Below are 23,022 nucleotides of genomic sequence, written 5' to 3'. Positions count from 1 at the left end.
AAACAAGACCAAGACCCACTCCTCCAAAAAGTGGAAACCAGTCTGATGGACCCCAACCATAAACAAACTCTATAATAGAAGAAAGAAATTACTGCAAAAAAATAAATAAATAAAAACCCAGGAATGGCGAGGCTCCCTGACCAACCTTAGCAAAAAACTAAGAACCCTCATAAAAAACTCTAAGGCGAACTTTGAAAGAAAAATCGCAACGGACACCAAAGACAATCACAAAACATTTTTTAGCTATGTCAGAAACCTTAATAGCAACTCTCAGATCTGCTCCGAACTACAGCATAATGGCTCAAAATTCACTGAACCAACTGATATCACTAATATATTGGCAGATAGGTTCAGTGCAAACTTCAGCCCACCCTCTCCCCCCAAAGGGCTAATATCCATACCAGAAGATTGTGCTGCCCCTAAAATCACAGACACTCAAGTGAAAACAGCACTCACCAAGGCAAGAAACACAGCATCCATGGGAGCAGATAGCATCCCAGGCTGTGTGCTACATGAGCTCCAAAATGAATTAATCCCTCACATTAATACCATATTTATTTAACCACAGCCTCACCTCAGGCTATGTGCCCATAGAGTGGCGCACGGCAACAGTCATACCACGCCACAAAGGAGGTGCAACTACTGACCCCGGGAATTACCGCCCCATCAGCCTGAGGAGTCTCATCTGCAAGGCCATGGAGCGCACCATCATGGAACTCAAACAATGACATTGGGAACCTACAAGCCCCAGACCCCACCCGGTTTTGGTGTGTGAAGGGAAGGTCATGTCTCCTAAATCTGGTTGACTTCTTCAAAATGGTCACTAAAGCAATAGATGAAGGAAAGGTGGTTCACACAGTATACCTTGGTCTTGCAAAGGCCTTCGATACCATTCCCCACTTAGGAATTATAGACAAACTCACCAACCTAAATATAAACCCCTACGTAACAAGATGGGTTGCAAACTGGCTCACGGATAGAACCCATTCAGTGAGAATAGGAAACGCTAGATCAGACTCCAAACCTGTGACTAGTGGTGTACCACAGGGCTCAGTCTTGGGACCCCTCCTGTTTGGTATCTACCTCTCAGAGGTACAAGCAAACACGGAGGGACTATGGCTAACAAAGTTCGCAGACGATTGCAAACTGGGAGCCATAATAGAGAATCCTAATGAAGTAGACATCCTTCAAAAGGGTCTTACGGATACAGATACATGGTGCCAAAACCATGGCCTCAAACTAAATGCCAAAAAGTGCATTGTTATCCCCTTTGGGGGAAAAAACAAGTACCTATGAACTACAACATAGGTGACAGCCCACCTATCACAGAAAGTGTGATAACAAACCTAGGGACTCAGGTAGACAGTAACCTCTCTTTCGACAACCACATTACTAAAGTGGTCAGAAAGGCCTTCTACATGGCACACCTTATCACAAAGGGGTTTGCATCTAGGAATAAGGAAGTTATACTCCCCCTTTACTCATCACTAATTAGGCCCATTATTGAATATAATGCCCCATTCGGGATGTACCTAACAAGACATCTGCAGCAGCTGGAGAGGCCTCAAAAGTACCTCATAAAGAGGATAAACGGCCTTAAACAGATGCCCTATGCCATGAGGCTAAAAAAACTCAGACTGTACTCGGTCGCGTACCGGCTACTCAGAGGTGATCTCTGCCTGACATACAAGGCTATGTCAAACCACGAATTGCTAGAAATGCTCCACCTAAGAAAAACCCAATCCACCAGAGCTACACGCTCAAGGTACATAAACCTAAGATCGTCAATAAACAGGACATGTTGAGAGGGACAGATTTATGTCCCAGAGACCCCCCTTGCTCTGGAACAAGGTCTCCATATATGTGAGGCAGAGCTCCTCGTTGGCACTCAAGAGAAATCTTGATGAGTGGATAGGAAACAGGAAATTCACCCCGGGAATCACTTCTATGGCCCTGCTCGACAGGGGTGCAGGCAACTAAACCACCTGGGAGGGGGTGCTATAGCACGAAATTTATTGCTAGGCTTAATTATGCCCTAGGGCCAATAGACTAGTACCTACCTATGAACAAACAAATGCACTTTATAGTAAATAAACTATGTGTGAGTATGGTACTGTTTTTCAGACATCTGCTATAGAGGGTTTAAAATTACCTTTAAATCCAGATGCACAATTCCATTGCGATGTAGAAAGAGAACGCCTTCAAGTATTTGTCGAAGAAACCTGCAGACATCATTTTCCGTAAAACTATCATCCCTATCAACACATTTGTTAAACAGCTCACCACCAGCAGCACTAGAGAGAGAGAGAGAGAGGTTAACTTTTTGAGACCTGAAGGGTCTTGATAAAAATACCCTGTACAGTTGTTAAGCATAGCTGCTTTACTGTGTAAGAAGTATTCTCAGAAGTAATCACTACTATACGCAGTAAGGAAAAATAATTAAATGCAGAAAACATGAACTGCAGTAATTTATACAGAGGGTACATATGCATATTTGACACTGAACAGTTTGTTCTGCAATCTATCCTCAAAATGAGCCATAGCAGTGAATACACAGGAAGGATACAAGCCACTCAAGTTTCTGATAACATCTCACCGACCGTAAATCATTATACCTCTGAAAATATCATTATGATAAACACACTGCAGCTTATAGTTCAGTTGCTTTAGGGACTCACCTACAACATACAATGCTTTAACTGCTACAGTGGAAATGGTTCTACAGCAGCCAGCGATAACCAGCTTTATAAGCTACTGCTTCACAAAATAAGAAGTTATGTACTCACCATAACGTTCCATGTTTGTTGTCTATCTCGCTTTCATTCATTGCTGGTTAGGTTCGGAACAGAGACTCAGTTCTGACTCAGTCTATACAAAAGCTCGAGAGCTTCCACCGGCTCGAGGCTACACCCTATCCCATCATGCTCTGGGAAGAATACCCAGATCTTGTTTGCAAATACTATAACTAGTAGTATTGACATATAACTATGTCCCAATAAAAAAGAACTAAGGAAGAGATTCAGAAAAACAAAGTCCAATTAGCAACCAACCTCTCAATCCTCCAGGAGTGAAGGAGAGTGGCATGCAAGAATGAAGGCAAGATGGCAACAAACATGGAAAGTTATGGTGAGTACATAAAGTACAGTTTTGTACCTACCATAAATGTAGATGTTCGTGTTCACACTGCTGCAGTCATCACACTTGGGTTATCCTGCCGTCAGGCGGTCCCGCAGTCGGCCAGAGTTCCAAAGTCTTGGTCCGGCGTTGGTTGCTGTCACTTCTTCCCTGACGTCAGTGTGCCAGGGGTATATAATAAGCATCCAACGCCATTTTCTTCAGTTTTTCTTGCCCCAGATGTCAGGTGCTCCCAAGTAGGTAGGCAATACATATTGTTAATCAAAAATATACATATAAAATAAAAGCAATACCTTCACTTACCAGCAAATACATCCCAAAGGTTGTACAGGACAGAAAGGTATAGATAAGTCCAGTTAGTTCAGAGGGGATGGAGGGAGGGTAACCTGGACTGCAGCAGTGTGAACACTCGAACATCTACATTTATGGTAGGTACAAAACTGTACTATGTTCATCGTGTTACACTGCTGCAGTCATCACACTTGGGTAGAATCCCAAAGCTAAGGTTGGGTGGCTGGTCTATAAAGAGTTAGGTTTGGCTATGAGACCCTGCAGAACTGCAGTGGCAAATCCTGCTCTGGATTTAGAGTAGAGAGGCAGGTGGTAATGCTTGGTAAAGGTGTGCACTGAACTCCAAGTTGCAGCCTCCAAAATTTCCTTGGTAGGTACTCCTCTGAGAAAGGCTGTTGAAGTGGCTGTTGCCCTGGTGGAATGTGGCCTAATGTTATTAGGGACTGATTTTCCATGCTGTGTGTAGCAGTACCGAATACAGTGTCCTATCCATTTGGATATAGTCTGCTTTGAGATAGCCTTGCCCTGTGATCCTGCAGCATATGCTACAAACAGTTGTTCAGTTTTCCTGAAAGCTTTTGTTTTGTCCAAGCAGAAGCATAGCTGCCTGAGTATGTCCAAAGAATGCAGAAGTTTCTCCCCTTTATTCTTGGGGTTTGGATAAAAAGTTGGCAAATGGATGATTTGGTTAAGAGCCACACTAGATACCACCTTTGGCATAAAGGTAGGGTTTGTCCTTAAAGATACCCTGTCCTGATGAAAAATTATAAAAGGTTCCACTGCCATTAATGCCTGTAGCTCTGAAACTCTTCGTGCTGAAGTTTCTGCCAGGAGCAGAGCTGTTTTCCATGATAAAAATTTTAGCTCGGCTGTATTGGCTGGCTCAAAAGATGGTAGGGTCAGTTTTTCCAAAACAAAATTGAGGTCCCAAATTGGTGTTGGTGCTCTCCGGGGCGGTCTTATGTTTTTAGCCCCTCTGAGGTACATCTTTAGCAAAGGATGAGAGAATAAAGGAGGATCCGTGTTGTAATGTGCTGAAATGGCAGAGGCGTGGATCTTAATTGATGAAAAGGATAGGCCTCTGTCCAGCATCTCAGTTAAGTATTGTAAAATCTGAGGAATGTTTGGAACACGAGGGTCACGGCTTTGAGCCTGGTTCCAGGTGCAGAATCTCTTCCATTTTTCTGAGTAAGCTTTCCTGGTGCTAGGCCTCCTGGCCTCCAAAATGACATCCATAACAGCTTTAGAGAGAGGTGTTGCCTGTTTGACTAAAGTATCTGTCATGCGGCCAGGTTTAGGGTTTTGAGCTGACTGTGCAGAATCTGATTGTTTTGCGGAGTCAGAAGGTGTGGATTTTGGGGCAAAATCCATGGTGGGCCCTGAGCCAAGTTCCTTAAGATAGGGTACCAGTGCTGGCGTGGCCAGTCTGGAGCAATCAGGATCATCTGTGGTTTTTCTTGTCTGGCTTTTAGGAGTACTTTTGAAAGGAGAGGCAGTGGTGGGAAGGCATAAACTTCAAGGTTTTTCCAGCTGAACAGAAGAGCATCCACTTTCCATGCTTGTCTGTGATAAGTCCTTGTGCAGAGTTTTTGTAGTTGGCAATTCAGTGGGGAGGCAAAAAGATCTATGTCTGGGCATCCCCATTTTTGCGTCATCATGCTGAAGATTTGTGGATTCAATTTCCATTCGTGAGGGTCCATGATATTTCTGCTTAGGCCGTCTGCCAGAGTATTTTTCTTTCCTGGCAGGAATTGTGCTTGCAGGTGAACTTGGTACGTTAGAGCTGTGTCCCGCAAGGTCATGGCTTGCCTGCATAGGGGATAAGAATGAGTGCCCCCTTGCTTGTTTATGTACCACATTACTGTGGTGCTGTCTGTCTTTAGTAATAGTTGTCCTGGATGTAGAAGGTCCTTGAAAGCTGTTAGGGCATTTTGAACAGCCAACATCTCTTTTTGATTGATGTGAAGATGCATTTGGTCTGTGGGTCCACTTGCCCTGAATGCATTTTCCTGCCATGTGTGCTTCCCAGGCGTAATCCGAAGCATCTGTTGTTAGAGTCTGCCTGGCTGTGGGTTGGGTAAAAGGCTGACCCTTGTTTAGGTGACATGCCTATGCCCACCATCAAAACTCATGTTGTAGGCAGGGAATCATTGGTATTACTGCTTCTAAACAGTGAGAGTGTTGAGTCCAAACACTTTTTAGGTACCATTGTAATTTCCTCATATGCAGTCTGGTATATGGTATTAGTAGTATGCAGGAAGCCATGAATCCCAGGGCCTGCAGAATTTTTCTTGCAGGGAGATGGGACTTTTTTGCCAGTAATCGAAAATATTGAGTGAGTTGAACTTGTTTTGCCTGGCGTGAGGTAAGCCATCTGGGCCGTTGTATTTAAGATGGCACCCAGGGATATAATCTGTTGTGAGGGCACTAGTTTTGACTTCTTTTCATTTACTGTGTACCCTAGAGAAATTAGCAACTTTTTCACAAACGCCAGATACTGTAGAAGAATGTCCTTTGTCTCTGCTTGAATGAGGCAGTCATCCAGGTATGGATATATTTGAATTCCTTTTTCTCTGCAAAATGCAATTACTGGTGCCAGGCACTTTGTGAAGACCCTGGGCGCAGTAGATAAGCCAAAGGGCAGTGCAGAGAATTGGTAGTGCATTGTGCCAGCTTTGAATCTGAGGTATCTTCTGCAATTTTGTCTGATAGGGACATGCAGGTATGCCTCTTTGAGGTCCAGAGTAACAAGCCAAGCCTTCCTGCCCAGCATGGGTAGAAGCTGTTGTAATGTCAACATTTTGAATTACGGAATATCCAGGTAAGTATTCAGAATTGAAAGGTCTAGTATGGGCCTCCAGGCTTTGTCCTTTCTGGGGACCAGGAAGTCTCTTGAGTAAAATCCTTGTCCTTGTTCCTGTTGTGGTACTGTTTGAATAGCTCTCATGTCCATGAGGGCAGAAATTTGTTTTTGTGCTTCTGCCCATTGATTTTGTGGCAGGTCTGGCATTCCTTTTAGCTTTGGTAAAGTATGACAGTGGAATCTGTAACCTTAAGACACAATATTCAGAACCTGTTTGTCTTGGGTGATTGTTTGCCATTTTTGAGAAAAAAGTGCTAGTTTTCCCCCTAAGGGGTCTTCCAAAAGGGACGTGCTTGGCGTATGAAGAGGAAAGTCATTGTGACTGTTTCCTGTAAGGTTGAGACTTGTCCTCACCTCCTTTTGGGGTTGAGGTGCCCCACTATCGTTGTCTGTTTGAGCCTTGGGGCTGAGATCTGCCTCTTTGGCGTCTGTATCTGCCTGTGTGTGGCCTGTCTGACACTGGAAAGGACCAATTTTTTGTTGGCCAATTTCTGCTAAACCGAGGTGGCTGTACCTGTAAGAAATCCTTGACTGTTTGCATAGATTTAGCTTTATCCTCCAATTTCTTTAACACCTCTTCTGCCTTAACACCAAACAATGTATCATGCTGTAAAGGAACATCCAATAATTTTGCCTTAACATGATCAGGTAAACTCTGTTCTTTTAACCAAGCATGTCTTCGAATAACAGAACCTGTAACTGCGGCTCTACAAGAGGCCACTAAAGAATCAAAACCACATTGCAGAGTATGTTTTCCCACCTGTTCAAATGCATGCAATAAATCCTGCATTTCTTTACAATCAGGAGCTTCTGAGCTTGCAAGCATTTTCTGTTTTAACTGAGCCATTAAATATTGTTGGTACTTAAGCATGTGAAACTGGCAATTTAAAGCTCTTACTGTTAAAGTTGCAGACATGTATACTTTCTTCCCCCATCTATCCAAAGCTCTGGAATCTCTGTCAGAGGGTACTGGATTTTTTGCAATGGAAGCCTTAACCCCTTTTGGACCCTGGGAAATAAGTTTCTGGATCAGCAGAAGGGTTTTTGTAAAGAAACTTGTGAGAGTCAGGGACTCTATAATACCTACCTGGCTTGGCTGGAGCAGGGGGCAAAGAGTCAGGAAATAAGCTGGATTCAGAGAAAACATCATCCACAATACCTAGCACAGGCGGAATAGCCAGGTGCCTGTGCTGAGGCAATAAGAGGAAATCCCTGAGCCTTTTCTTGGAGTCTGAGTAATCCTGACTTTCCCAATGGAAATGCTCCCTCATGATATGTAAAGTTTCCCTAAAAGAATAATCCTCAGAAGGAGAGGCTGAAGGGACAGATTCTTCAGCATCAGAGTCCTCATAGGGGGGTAGAGAGTATCCCTGGTCTGAAGAGGAATCAGAGGAAATGGAAACCTGATCAGAGGAGTCATAGTCTGTATCCTGCCTAGGCCTTTTCTCAGGAGGGGAATGGGTACCCCTGATTAGAGTAATGAGGTCCTTGGCCATTTTAAGCATCTGTTTCTTAGGCATGGAGGACTGTCCAGGAGAATGCTGTACTTGTTTCTTTGTTTTTAATGGTACCTTTGTCTTGGCTGTTGTTTTAATGGTAAGTTGTGAAGGTCTGAAAACACCCTCAGAAGCCGATGCCTGCTCAGTGGCTCCGGACCCATCTGAGGGACTAGTTTCCGTAGACCCAATACCTTGAGTTTCCAGAGGCCTAGATGTCTCCATGTGGGAGTCAGAAGCAGCCTGTGGCTCTGAGGTGGCGGGTGTCAGGGGCTGCGAAAGCACCTCACTGAGAACCGGCGACTGGCCTAGAAGAGGTTTCGTCATCGGTTTTGGACCTCGGATGCCTGTCTTTATCCTTGTCTTTGCGTTTTTTCAGTATTGAGGTTGTCGGCTGATCCGACGGCATGGTATAATTGAACCTTCGGCCAAAGTAGTGTAAAGCAAAATCAAAACGTCTTTTTATAGTACGTTTGTTAAATCTAGCACAAAACCGACAGCTAGTGACGTCGTGATCAGGGCCTAGGCATGGAATACAGTAAGAGTGGAAGTCCTTATGAGGTATTTGCTTCCCACAAGAAATATAATTATTAACTTTTTCTGACATCGGTCTGAGGCAAGAAAAAGGTTTCCCCAACGGGGTACTTAGCTTTATTGAAGACTTCCGATCTGAAATTCGACTTCGAAAATCTCAGGAGTCGGCCGACCGGCACTTGCGAACTGCTTCTGCTTCGGGCACTGCGCGGCAAGAAAGACTTAAGAAAATGGCGTTGGATGCTTATTATATACCCCTGGTGCACAGACGTCAGGGAAGAAGCGACAGCAACCGATGCCGGACCAAGACTTTGGAACTCTGGCCGACTGCGGGACCGCCTGATGGCAGGATAACCCAAGTGTGATGACTGCAGCAGTGTAACACAATGAACATCTTCTTAATGTTATGTTGTCCTATCTCACCTTCATTCATTACTGGTTGGGACAGCGTCCCTTATCACCTTCTTTGTTAGGTGGCTCAAGGGAAAATACTCTTCAGAACAGTGGACACAAAGGAGGCCCTGTTCCTGGAGGCCAAATCAACTTTGTAATGAGGTAATAAAGGTATGAGGCTTTACCCATGTTGCTGCAGCACAAATTGAATCCATGGGTAGCCTTGCCTGAAAGGCCGACAAGGTTGCTTATCGCTGTTGTGGAATTGTCTTTTATCTTTCCTGGAAGTTCTCTATTCTGTGATGTATATGTAAAAGGTTATACAATCAGTAAGCCACTTGGAAAGCGTGACCTTAGATATTGGGGCACCCTTCTTTTTGTCTAAAAAAGATACAAACAATTGGCCTGATTTCCTGAATTCTTTTGTTTTGTGTAGGTAGAAACGTAATTGCCTGTGTAAGTCCAGTTGGTGTAATCTGTACTCTGCCTTGTTGTCATATTTTGGGAAAAAAACAGGCAAGTCAATGGATTGATTCAAATTTGCTTCAGAACATACCTTGGGGAGGAATGAAGGGTTAAGTTCTCAGGGATACTCTATCTTTGTGGAAAATCAAGTAAGGGGGACATACTGACAAAGCTTGGAGTTCTGATACCTGTCTAGCAGATGCTATCATGAAGGTGGTTTTCCACATTAGAAACTTTAGTTGACAAGATGATGCAGGTTCAAAGGGAGGAAGGATCAAGGTGGACAACACAAAATTAAGGACCCAAGGGGCTGGTGGTTCTTTCACTGGAGGCCTTAGTAAAAAAGTATCTTTCAAAAACGCTTTGCAAAGCCTGTCGGACATGATTTTAATCCCATTTCTCCAAAAAAAAAAAAAAAGTTATGTACTCACCATAACATTCCATGTGAGTTGTTTATCTCGCCTTTATTCTTACTGATGGGTTCGGAGCCGATCCTCGGCTCCGACACGGCCAATAGCAAAGCTCAAGGTTTGCCAGTAGCTCGAGACCAAGCCCCTTATCCCATAATGCACTGCTGGAATTACCTCAGATCTTGTTTGCTGCGAGTATATATACCTTTTTTTTCCCTTTTTCCTACAAGGAAGCACTTCCCAAAGGGGAAGAAGAAGTACTGAATAACCAGGATGGTACTAGCCTCTAAGTCAACTGTCAGCCAGGAGGGAGGGACGTGAGAATAAAGGCGAGATAAACAACTCACATGGAATGTTATGGTAAGTACATAATTTCTTTATGTGAAGTTGTTAAATCTCGCTGTTTATTCTCACTGATGGGTAGCGTCCCTAGCACCCTCAATCTTGGGTGGCTCATGGAAATACGTTTTTCAGTACCGTGGAACCAAAGGAAGACCTGCCCCTGGAAGCCTTATTTACTTTGTAATGCATGATAAAGGTACGGGGCTTAGACCAAGTGGCTGCAGCACAAATACTGTCAAGGGGCAATTTAGCTTGAAAGGCAGAAGACGTAGAAACGGCTCTGGTAGAATGAGCCTTAGGTTTGTTGTCAACGGCATGTTTGCATTAGCATAAACAAAGGATACACAATCTGATAACCATTTAGATAGGGTTGTTTTAGCCACTGGATTACCTTTTCTAGCCTCCGAAAAGGATACGAAAAGTTGATCTGATTTTCTAATATCTTTAGTTCTATCAAGATAAAATCTGAGCTGTCTGTGTACATCAAGTTTGTGCAGCATGTATTCCAATTTGTTAGAGTGGTTGGGAAAAAAAACTGGCAGCTCAATGACCTGATTGATATTGGATTCAGAACAGACTTTAGGCAAAAAGGAGGGGTTTGTTCTGAAAGATACTCTATCAGCAAGGAAAATCATGTAAGGAGGTCTGATAGATAATGTTTGAAGTTCTGACACTCTGCGGGCAGAAGTAATGGCTACTACAAATATAGTCTTCCAGGACAAATATTTGAGATTACAAGAAGATGCTGGTTCGAAGGGGGGGGGGGGAGAGAATTATTTCAAACAGCATAAAATTCAAATAAGGGATTTTGACAGGAGGTCTCATGTGAAAAGCACCTTTAAGAAACTCCTTACATAACTTATGGCCCATAACGTTCAACCCATGGAATCCAAGGTGGAAATTTGATATGGTGGCTAACTGGACTCGAACTGTGGCAGCTGCTGCTCCTTCCTTAAAAATCTTTGTCAAAAATTCTAAAATGGACAATAGAGGAGCTCGGAAAGGGTCAATTTTCTGTATATTGGCCCAAATTGAGTACCTGTTCCACTTACTGCGGTATAGTTTCCTGGTGGATGGCTTGTGAGAAGACAAAAGGATTTGTCTTGCATCATTCTGGAGCATTTCTCCCCGGGCCTCCGCTGAAAACAGGATCTGTGGAACCTAGTCGGACTTTCCCAGTCAACAAATGTTAAATAAAATAAAATAAAATAAATAAATCTGAGAGTGAATGAAGCCTGGCGATTAGGGGAAGTGGATTAGCCAAGCAGTCAGTTTTAGGGACTGCAGTGATGGATGGAGGTCCCCTGACGGGTGTGTCAGAAGGTCCGGAACTGGGTCCAGGATCCATGGATCCTCCAGCAGATGATGGTGAAGGAAGAGGAACCAAATTTGTCGAGGCCAGTAGGGGGCTATGAGGATAAGTGTCCTTCCCAGCGATTTTGCTTTCTGTAAAACCTTTGGTATCAAAGGAATAGTTGGGAATGCATATAGGGGACCCAGAGGCCAATTGTGTACGAGTGCATCTCTCGGGGAATGTCCTGGAGGTGGTATTAGGGCAAAGTAGCTTCTGCATTTGGTATTGATGTGACTGGCAAAAAGGGCGCAGCAAGGCTGGCCCCATTTGCGAAAATCAAATCCGCAACTCGTTGGTTGAGAGACCACTCATGAGGCAACAGTATTGGTCTGCTCAGCTTGTCCGCTATCACGATGGATTTCCCCAGGATGTGCATTGCTATCAGAAAATGGTGGGATGACATGGCCCATTGCCATACCCTGAGGGCTTCTTGACAAAGGGGGTAAGACTTGGTTCTGCCTTGTTTGTTCAAGTACCAGAAAACTGACATGTCCATCTGAATTGCAATTATCCCTAGAGGAAGAGAGTCCTGAAAGTACTGCAACGCCAAAAAGTACCACTCTCAACTCCAGAACATTGATATGCAGATGTGACTCTTGATCCGTCCATGTGCCTTGGGCAGTCTTTCCCTGAAAATGCCCCCCCTCCCCCACCCTATCAAGAAAGCGTCCATGGTCACAGTGGCTACTGGGGTGGGGGAAGAGAACAAAGGATCTTCCAATTGTGACATGAAGAGACGTCAACCACCACCGAAGGTCTCTCTTGCAAGATGAGAATCATGTGGTGCATGGGTGGCTTTTGGTAAGACCACCGAGCGAAAAGGAGCCATTGAAGGATTCGCATATGCATCCTTGCGAGTGGTACAGCCAGGATTGCTGCCGCCATCAAACCTAGCACCTTCAAGACCCCTGCTGCTGTAGCTTTGTTCTTTGACACCAGTGAGATGACGTGTTGGCGAAGAAGTGAGACTCTTTCGATTGGAAAACTTAGAGTGGTGGTTGAGGTATCTAATTCTGCTCCTATAAAAACGGTATGTTGCGATGGCGAGAAGGCAGACTTTTCAAAGTTGATTGTAATGCCTAATTGATGGCAGAGTGTCATAGAGTATATTGTGTTGCCTGAGTCAATTGATGCCTGGTGGTAGCAGTGAGGAGCCAATTGTCTAGGTATGGAAACACCTGGAATCCTAGATGCCTCAGGTGAGTCGTGACCACTGCCATGCACTTGGTGAACACTCTGGGGGCTGTAGTGAGACCAAAGGGCAGGGCTCGAAACTGGTAATGATTGGCTCCCAGCCGGAAACGCAGGTGATCCCTGGAGCGTCTGTTCATTTTTATATGATGGTACACGTCCTTGAGATCTATGGAGCACATCCAATCGCCTTTCCCTAGGAAGGGAAGAATGGACTGAAGCGTGACCATTCGGAACTTCTCTTTCTTTACGAATTGGTTGAGTCTGCTGAGGTATAGGTCTCCAGTCCCCTGTTTTCTTTGGTACCAAAAAGAATCTTGAGTAAGTTCCGAATCCAACTTGGTCTGCTGAGACTGGTTGGATGACTCTCTTTTCTAGCAATTTTTGGACCTCTACGATTGCTTGTTCCCTGAGAATGGGTGGAACATCTGGGATTCTGTTTACAGGAGTGGGAGGGGAAGACAACGGTATGAAATATCCTCCGGAAATGATGCTTTGTACGCATGTATCTGACGTTATGTTTAGCCAGGCTTCTGGGTACAAAGATAAGCGACCCCCGACGGCCTCCAGAGCCGGACAGCCGGGCCTCCTTTCAGGAGCGCTGGTAGGGCTGACCAGAGATCTGGCCTCTATCACCCTGTTGCTGTGGACCCCCTCCTGCCACGTGGGCGGCATCTTCCGTTATAACTCCCTCCTCTGCCTCTAGAGGGGGTTTCTCCACGTGTGTCCTGAAAGGCTCCCTGTGCTTTTCGGAACCACATTTTTCCGCCCTTAGGGCCCTTGGGATAGGGCCGAGTAGGGGTAGAAAAACGGACTCCAACGGCAGATAGGGTCTTGCCTTCCTGCTCACACCTGGTTAAAGTTTCCTTTACTTTAGGCCCAAACAGTGATGAGCCATCAAATGGGGTGTTGATAAAGGAAGACGTAAAGGGCTCCACAAAGGAAGAGAGACGCATCCAGGCTTGTCTCTGCAGAGCAATGCCTGAACTAGCGGCTCTACTCGAACCATCAGCTGCATAAGATATGAGACGCATGGACGAGTTTACAACCAGGTTTAGGGTAGCAAGCTGTGTGCTGACTTTGTCGGCAACCCCTGCAGCTACCGTAACCCTGGAGAGTATCTCCTAGCTCTTTCAGGAGATCTCTTTGTAGTCTCATGAAATGGGTTAAATAGTTCAACGATCGCAGAGAAAAAGTCGCTGAACTAAACATGCATTTCCCATATCTATCCATGATCCTAGAATCTCTGTTAAGAGGATGGATAGATGCGGATGTTTCAGACACTTTCTTTTTGGTGGCTGCAGCTACTACCATGGCATCAACAGGCACTCCTTTGGTCAAAAAAGGCTTTCTCCACTGGGGCAGAGATGAACTTATTCGGCTTCTGAGGGACAGGTTCCATGGCCTCCGGTGACCCCCACTCCTTACGAGAGATCAGCTCCATGAGCTCATCGTAAGGCGGAGACACCCAAGAAGTGGAAGGTTGAGACCCAAAAGCCTTCAAGAGCACTGACTCGTCCTCAGTATAGGTTTTGGTCTGCCAATCGAACCTCTGACTCAGGATCTCTAGTATCTCCGCAAAGGAGAGATCCTCAGAGGGGGATCGAGGGGACCCTTCTGATTCATCCAAGTCAGTGTCGGATGTCAAAGACTCCTGTGGGGAGACCAAGTGCCTCCTCTTGCACAGTCTCTTCCTGGGTACCACCTCAGTGGGGAGATCTGGGGAGGTCTCGGAAGAACAGGGGGCGCCCTGTGGGGCTACCTGAGGCTCAGGGTCTCTATGCTTAGGGGGACCGGTAGACGTAGAAGCAGACACAGGTACTTGAGGGGAGAAGGAAGCCTGAACTGATGCAGATGATGTCTTAGGAGACAGGACACTCCTCATGGCATCGAAAGCACCATGGCTCCGATGAGAAGGGGTAGATGGATCCAGACGGACCGTCCGATCCTCACGCACCAAAATCATGGCCTCCGAGCCCGAGGTAGGAGCAGAGCTCATCTCAGCTGAAGCCCCGAGAGGAAGAGTCGGCACCGACAAATCGGTCCAACTATCCTCCCCGCGGACCCGACATGAGTGTGTCAGCTCCTAGCGTTCTCAGTCGGCGCCGAGGATGTCCGAGTAGATGGAAACGATAACACCGGTGCGGGTCTCTGTTCCATAGGTTCGACAACTATCGGTTCGGGCTCCTTCAGCTCCAAGAGTCCAGCATGGCTCGGAGGAGGAGTAGTCAAGTCCGGTTCAATGGTCTTCGGCTCTGACGAAATGGTCGAGGCCAACAATTTAGCAAGTCCTGGTGCCCGTAGAAGCTTCTGCACTAGCCAATCCATATCTGAGAGGCTGACCGAAGACTTAGAGGAATGCACCGAAGGTGCTGACTGGAGCAGAGGAGATGAGGGAACCTCAGAGACCGGCTCCAAGACTGGGAGCTGGCTCCGAACCAAAGGGACACTTGGCTCCGAGGACTGTGGAACCGATGACCCTGTACCCTCTAATCTTTTTGCCTTCTTAGTAACTTTAGAATCTCCTGAAGATTTAGATGACTTTGAAGAAGGGCTAGCACCTTCCTGGCTACCCAACGCCTCAGAGAAAGTATGCTGCAGCAACCCACTATCAATAAGTTTTCTCCTTCTCTCTAAGAGAACCCTAGAGGAAAAAGAGTGGCAAATGCTGCAAGAGTCTTGGAGGTGTTTAGCCCCCAGACAGTAAACACATTGGACATGCCCGTCAGTGACGGACATTTTCTGTCCACAATCTGGACATTTCTTAAACCCCGATTTGGGATGAGACTTTTTCCTCTCATCCGACATGCTCAAAGTTAGAAACAGGCACACCACAAAATTAACCTGTAGAGGTTAAATACAGGGCTAACTAGGCCCACACTAAAAAATACTAACAACAAGAAGAAATTTGTTAAATCTAAATAGGGCTAACAAAAGGCCCAACACTCTAAGAAAAGTACAGTTTTGTACCTACCATAAATGTAGATGTCCGAGAGGAATGCATCTGCAGTCCTTACAAATGGGTTGTCCTGTCATCAGACAGCCCTTCGGTCGGCCGGATTCCAAAGTCTGGGTCTGGCTTCGGCTGGTGTCGCACTTCACCCGACGTCATTGCGGCAGTTTTCGGGTATAAAGGCATCAGCCGACACCATTTTCCTCAGTGTTTCTTGCCCCAGATGCCAGGTGCCCTCTTGGAAGGCTAAATTTGGATAAATGCCAAAGTTTCCAAATAGTAGAGAGCAAACACACAAAATAAATATGTATGTACATATATACAAACAAATACACCATAATAGATCCCCCCCAAGCTAGCTGAATATTGGTAAGTACCCTAGGAGTACCTCAGAGGGGAAGGAGGGTGGGTAATCCTGACTGCAGATGCATTCCTCTCGGACATCTACATTTATGGTAGGTACAAAACTGTACTATGTCCTTCAAGGATGCATCTGCAGTCCTTACAAATGGGTAGAATACCATAGCTAAACTAGGGAGGAGGAAATGAGAATAGATTATGGTGTAGTCAGGATCCCTTGCAAAACAGCAGTGGCAAAGCCAGCACGGGATCTAGAGTATAGAGGTAAGTTATAATGCTTGGCAAATGTATGCACGGAGGTCCAAGTAGCAGCCTCTATAATGTCCTTGGTAGCCACTCGTAAGAAAGCTGTGGTAGTGGCTGTGGCCCTTGTGGAGTGAGGCCTGATGTTCTCTGGAGTTTTCTTTCCATGGTAGGAGTAACAAAGTCTAATGCAATTTCCTATCCATTTGGAGATTGTCTGTTTAGAAATTGGTTTTCCTTCTTTCCTGTTGCATAAGCTACCAGAAGCTGGTCAATTTTTCTATTGTTTTTTGTCCTGTCCAGGTAGTAGCGTAATTGCCTGTGTACATCCAAGGTATGTAAGAGCTTTTCTCCCCTGTTCTGTGGATTGGGGTAGAATGTAGGAAGGTGGATAGCCTGATTTAAAGAGACTCTGGATACCACCTTAGGCATAAATGTAGGATTTGTTCTCATGGACACTCTATCTTGATGGAAGATCAGGAAGGGTTGTACTGCCATTAATGCTTGTAGTTCAGAGACCCTTCTTGCTGAAGTTATTGCCAGCAGGAAGGCAGTCTTCCAGGATAAGTATTGTAAGTCTGCTGTAGCTGCTGGCTCGAAAGGAGGCAGAGTCAGTTTTCTAGCACAAAGTTCAAGTCCCATGCTGGCAATGGAGGTTTCCTGGGAGGTTTTACATTTTTAAGTCCCCTCAGAAACTGTCTGAGCAGAGGATGCGAGAAGACAGGAGGATCCAAGCTGTACTGTGCTGAAATAGCTGATGCATGTATCTTAATGGAGGAATAGGACAGGTCTGTGTGGTAGAGCTCAGCCAAGTACTCCAGGATGTTGGCTATGTTCACCAGTGTCACATCTTGCCCTTTTGCAGCACTCCAGATGAGATATCTTTTCCATTTTGCTGCATAATTCTTTCTTGTTGAAGGTCTACGAGCCTCCAGGATTATGTCCTTAACCCTTTGGGATAAATTTGGGTTAATTTCTGTCATGTAATGTTCCAGGCAGTTAGCTGCACAGTTTTTAGGCTTGGATGCAGAATGTTGTAGTTGTTCTGTCAGCAGTAATGGGATCAGTGGTAGTTTCCATATTTGTTCCCTGGACATGCTCCTCAGTAGTGGGTACCAATGTTGTCTTGGCCAGTCTGGGGCTATCAGAATGATCCTCGGACGTTCCTCTTTGATCTTGAGAAGCACCTTGTGCATCAAAGGAAGTGGTGGGAATGCGTATGCTGTCAGGCTTTTCCAACTGAAAGATAGGGAGTCCACCTTCCAAGCAAGTGGGTAGTAAGTCCTTGTGCAGAATTTCTTCAACTGGTGATTGTATGGGGATGCAAACAAGTCTATTTGTGGTAATCCCCATTTTCTTGTGATGTCTTTGAAGATGTCCGGATGCAGCATCCATTCGTGGGCATCTGTTGTAGTTCTGCTTAATATGTCTGCTAGAATGTTTTCCTTCCCTGGTACATAAATTGCCTGTAACTGAAGGTTGTAACCCAGAGCCACATCCCATAGGTCTAGTGCCAGCCGGCATAGGGGGTATGAGTGTGTGCCTCCCTGTTTGTTGATGTACCACATAACTGTGGTGTTGTCTGTCCTTATCAACAGCTGGCCTTCGTGGAGAAGAGGTCTGAATGCCTGGATTGCCAATTTTACTGCCATCATTTCTTTTAGGTTTATGTGCAGATGCAGTTGGTGTTGAGTCCATAGGCCTTGAATGCACTTGTCCATCATGTGTGCCCCCCAACCGAGGTCTGAGGCATCTGTCGTGATAGTTTGTCTTGGATGACTTTGCTGAAGGGCAGTCCTGTGTTTGATTGACAGGCCTGAGCCCACCATAAGAACTCTTGCTTCAGGCATGGGATCATTGGAATTTTGGTTTCCAGGCTGTGTTTGTGCTGAGACCACAAATTCTTTAGGTACCACTGTAGCTTTCTCATATGAAGCCTGGCATGAGGGACCAGAATTATGCAGGATGCCATGAAGCCTAGAGCTTGTAACACTTTTCTTGCAGTTAGGTGGCTCTGCTTTGTTAATGCCAAGAAGTAAAGAGGAAGTTGTTCTTTCTTTTCTGCAGTTAGAAATGCCATTTGTTTTGATGTGTCCAGTTCTGCACCCAGAAAGGTTATTATTTGGGATGGAATCAGCCTTGACTTTTTTGTATTGACTGTGTATCCCAGGGCTTGTAGCAGATAGATGACTCTTTGTAAGTCTTCTGTTAATTTGTTTTGTTGTCCGCTTGTATCAGGCAGTCGTCCAGGTAGGGATAGATTTGAATTCCTGAAGTCTGCAATGAGCGATTACTGATGCCAGGCATTTCGTGAACACTCTGGGCGCAGTAGATAAGCCAAAGGGCAATGCTGAGAATTGATAATGCTCTGATCCTGCAAGAAATCTGAGGTATCTTCTGCAAATTGGTCTTATGGGGACGTGCAGGTATGCCTCCTTGAGATCTAGAGTTACCAGCCAAGACTCCTTGCCCAGCATGGGAAGAAGCTGCTGTAGAGTCAGCATTTTGAATTTTGGAACAATGAGGAATGTGTTTAGAGCGGACAGATCTAGAATAGGCCTCCATTTGTTTTCTTTTCTTGGTACCAGGAAGAGCCTGGAGTAAAATCCTTCCCTTGCTCCATAGATGGTACCTTTTCCACAGCTCTCATTCTTAATAATTGAGATATTTGTTTTAGAGCTTCTGCCCTTTGAGTAGGTGGTAGGTTCGGCATTCCTCTCTTTCCTGGTAGAGTATGGAAATTGAACCTGTAACCTTGGTCTATAGTTTGCAAAATCCATTTTTCTCTTGTAATGCAGTGCCAGTTTCTTGAAAATAAGGTTAGCTTTCTGCCTAAGGGTGCTTCTAGTTGTTCCCTGGTAGGCGGTGCCACCGTCAAGTCACTGTGATTGAGTTGTTGTAGTGGTGGTGGCTGTGTCCGTGCCTCGTTGGTTGTTACCCTGCCACTGGCGACCCCTGTAGGCACCTCTGGATTGGTTTCTGCCTCTAGAGCGCCTATTCCTGCCTCTTTGTGCCTTAGAGGACTCCGGAAAGGACCAATTCTTGGAGGGCCAATTCCTGCTAAACCTTGGAGGTTGAACTTGTAAGAAATCTTTTACTGTTTGCACAGATTTTGCTTTCTCTTCCATCTTTTCAGAACCTGCTGTGCGGGCACCAAATAAATTGACCTTGTCCATAGGTGCATCCAAAAGCTTAGATTTGATATGGTCTGGTAATGCCTGTTCTTTCATGCCTCCTGATAACTGTGCCCGTCATGGCTGATCTAAAGGAAGCCTCCAGTGCATCATAGCCACATTTTAAAGAATGGTTACTAACCTGCTGAATGTTATGTAACATTTCTTGAACATACTTTTTATCTAAAGATTCTTCAGAGGACAGCTTTTTAGTCAACTGGTCAAGCATAAACTCTTGATATTGAATCATATGAAATTGGCAGTTCAAAGCTCTAGCTGACAAAGTAGCAGAGGTGTAAACTTTTTTACCCCATCTCTCTAAGGACCTGAAATCCCTTTCAGAGGGGAGGGGGTTTTTAGAAGAAGTAGCTGCTGCAGCTTTAGGGCCCTGGGAGATAGTCTCTGGATCTGCAAAAGGGGCCTTATATAAGTAGTGATGAGTGTCCGGGACCCTGTAGTACCTATCTGGTTTAGCAGGAGCCGGAGGTAAAGTATCAGGAGAAGTGCAAGCATCATTAAATGCATCATCAACAACAGATAGAACTGGAGGAATAGCTAAAGGCCTATGCTGTGGTAAGTGTAGAAAGGTCCTAAGCCTTTTTCTCGAGTCTGAGAAATCTTGGCCCTGCCACTGGAATTGTTCCCTCATAGCATGCAAGGTTTCCCCAAAGGAAAATTCCTCAGGAGGAGGGGCTGAAGGGATGGACTCCTCAGCATCGGAGTCTTCGTAAGGAGAATAAGAAGCCTCAGGAGGATCTGAGTGTTCTGAATCATCAGAAGAATCATCTGTGGCTACTGGCTCAGGGGGCTCCGCTCTAGGCCTCTTTTCTGGAGGAGGGAAGAGAGGCCCTGTCTGGATGAGGCTGGGATCCACGGATTAAAGTGATGAGATCCTGTGCCAAAGAAAGCATATGGGAGCTGGTGCTGGGCCTGTGAGAGGGGGGCTTTGCAGGCACTGGTTTGGAAGTTTTGGCTGCTTTAGCCCTGGCAAAGGCCTTAATAGACATAGCTGGAGGAGGCCTAGCAGCTCCATGTGCAGGAGTAGAAATATCTAGAGGGATGGTGTCTGATAAATCCTGTGAAATCGCAACAGAAGGCTGGATTTCAGAAGCCGTTTCTACCAGAATAGAAGAGGCCTCGGTAGAAGGCAAGTTATCGGCTGAAGAAATAACCGCTTGCTCGGTTTCGGCCGAAACCGAGACACTCGTGGATTGCTTGGCCGTGGTTTCAGCCGAAACCGCGGACCGCGAGTGTCGGTCCTTTTCTTTGCGTTTTTTAGTTATTTGCGTAGTCGGAGGATCCGACGGCATAATGTAGGCAAAATCGGAGCTGAAAATCTGTTCAGCAAAGTCCGAGCGACGTCTCAGCGTCCGCCGGTTAAAAGAAGCACAGGCTAGACAAGCTGCTACATCGTGGTCTGGGCCTAAACAATGTATGCAATAGGAGTGGAAATCCTTATGAGGTATTTGTTTCCCACAAGATAAACAGTTATTAACTTTCTCTGACATCGGCTGAGGCAAGAAAGAGTCCCCAACGGGGTACTTAGCTTTATAGAAGTCTTCGAAGTAGTATTCGGTAGTAGTAATCTCTGGATCTGACTGACCGGCACTTGCGAACAGCTTCTGCTTCGGGCGCCACGCGGCAAGAAAGACTGAGGAAAATGGCGTTGGCTGATGCCTTTATACCCGAAAACTGCCGCAATGACGTCGGGTGAAGTGCGACACCAGCCGAAGCCAGACCCAGACTTTGGAATCCGGCCGACCGAAGGGCTGCCTGATGACAGGACAACCCATTTGTAAGGACTGCAGATGCATCCTTGAAGGACATCTAAGCCAACACAGGGCACCATCTACTACAATCTAACCTGCTTATTACTTTAGAATTTTAACGAGAAACATACACACACACACACACTAAATACAGAATAATATATCAAAAAGAAGGAGAAAGAAATTTTTAAACTTGCGATTTAGCAAAAATATGGTCCGAGCTGACTGGATCACCGAGATCTCTCTTGCCGCAGCAAACTAGATCTGAGGTAATTCCAGCAGTGCATTGTGGGATAAGGGGCTTGGTCTCGAGCTACTGGCAAACCTTGAGCTTTGCTATTGGCCGAGTCGGAGCTGAGGATCGGCTCCGAACCCATCAGTGAGAATAAACGGCAAGATTTAACAACTTCACATCGATAGTTTGATACAGCAGCTAACTGAACTTGAATGGTAGCCACTGCTGCACCTTTATCGAAAAGTTTTGCTAGGAAGTCTAACACGGCTGTTACAGGAGCAGTGAAAGGATCAATGTGATTGTTGATGGACCAACAGGAGAATCTTTTCCATTTACTAGCATACAGTTTCCTGGGTTAAGCCTTATGGGACGAAATCAAGATATGTTTCACTGCAGGGGAAATATCTAGAAGCCTGGCTCGGAGAGGAAGTGGAGCAGTCAAGCTGTCAGTTTGAGGGTTTGAATTGATGAATGGAGCATCCCTGATGGATGAGTTAGGTCTGGAACTGGGTCCAGAATCAAATCTGATGAGGCCAGTATGGGGCGATGAGTATCAAACTGCTCCTCAACATGCTGGCTTATCTGAAGGACTTTGGGAATCAAGGAGAGACAAGGTAACGGTGGGTATGGACAAGTGAATTATCAGAATAAATGGAGGAGGGGGAGACAACAACAACAACAGTATTGAAGGTAATGAATGATACCAATGAAAGGGATGGGATGTATGAATGTACCATTGTGAAGAATCTTGAGCATGATTTCAGCATTTACAACTATAGTAGGACAACTATGAGTACTGATTGGGCAGAACTGTTCTCAAAAGGGCTCAACTTTGTGCCAACAACTGGTAGTGACATTGTTAATGCTATTTTGGAGTTTAAATTATTCACTAGGAAGTTGAATTTGGAACTCTTTTTTTTTTCACAAGAGGGGGCTGGACAATACATGTTGCAGGGGAATCTAGGCCGATTAAATAGACCAAGTACTTTCATTCCCCCTATGCACCCGACAATACAAATGTATGAGACCCTTTGTGAAAATGAATTCAGAAAAGTGGTTGCCAAAAATAATAAAAATCGTCTTGACAATAATGGGGCCAATAATTTAACTAGGCAACAAACTACATTGCTCCGTGATATTCTGGAGAATGATGAAATCAGGATTATGAAACCGGATAAGGTGGGAGGAATTGTTATCATGGATGTGTGTGATTACAATAGTAAAGCTACTAACTTATTAAAAAATACTAACAAGAAGAAGAAATTTGTTAAATCTAAATAGGGCTAACAAAAGGCCCAACACTCTAAGAAACTAAGCCAACACAGGGCACCATCTACTACAATCTAACCTGCTTATTACTTTAGAATTTTAATGAGAAACATACACAGAGGTTTCCAAAAATGAGTTGAATATATCCTACAGGCGTATAGATTTAGACATTGAACAACTTTTACTCAATGAGCAAATTACTGTGGAAACTTCTAGATTTTTGCAACTAAGTATCCTAGGATTCCTACCATTTTTGGAATCACTAAAATACATAAGAGTATCCCCCCCCCCCCCACGACAGATTGTCGATGCAAAAGCTTCTAAAACCTTCAGTTTGGCTAAATACATTGACAACACTGTTAAGCACACCCTCGATAACAGAGACCTGGTGATCAAGGACTCCTGCGACTTTCTGTCTAAAGTTAAGAACTGTATGTACCATGAGGACTTGATCTTGGTCACCATTGACATCTGTGAACTCTTCTCAGTAATACCCCATGATGTTGGACTAGAATGGTTCTATGGCTATTTATGCTTAACAGTACA

General features: G+C 45.1%; 1 protein-coding gene across 2 annotated transcripts in view; it reads right to left on the bottom strand.

Annotated features, from left to right (window-relative positions):
- STK17B (serine/threonine kinase 17b) overlaps positions 1-23,022 on the bottom strand; it is a 443,751-nt gene that overhangs the window by 162,349 nt on the left and 258,380 nt on the right. For both annotated transcript variants that reach the window (XM_044060623.1, XM_044060624.1), the window contains exon 3: positions 2,153-2,294. In XM_044060623.1, the coding sequence (XP_043916558.1) occupies positions 2,153-2,294 (142 nt within the window). The remainder of the gene's footprint in view (positions 1-2,152; positions 2,295-23,022) is intronic.

Source organism: Protopterus annectens, chromosome 2.part0, assembly GCF_019279795.1.
Source record: "Protopterus annectens isolate FY-2018-M chromosome 2.part0, PAN1.0, whole genome shotgun sequence".
In the NCBI taxonomy this organism is placed as follows: domain Eukaryota; kingdom Metazoa; phylum Chordata; order Ceratodontiformes; family Protopteridae; genus Protopterus; species Protopterus annectens.
This window is presented reverse-complemented; position numbering and strand designations above follow the sequence as displayed.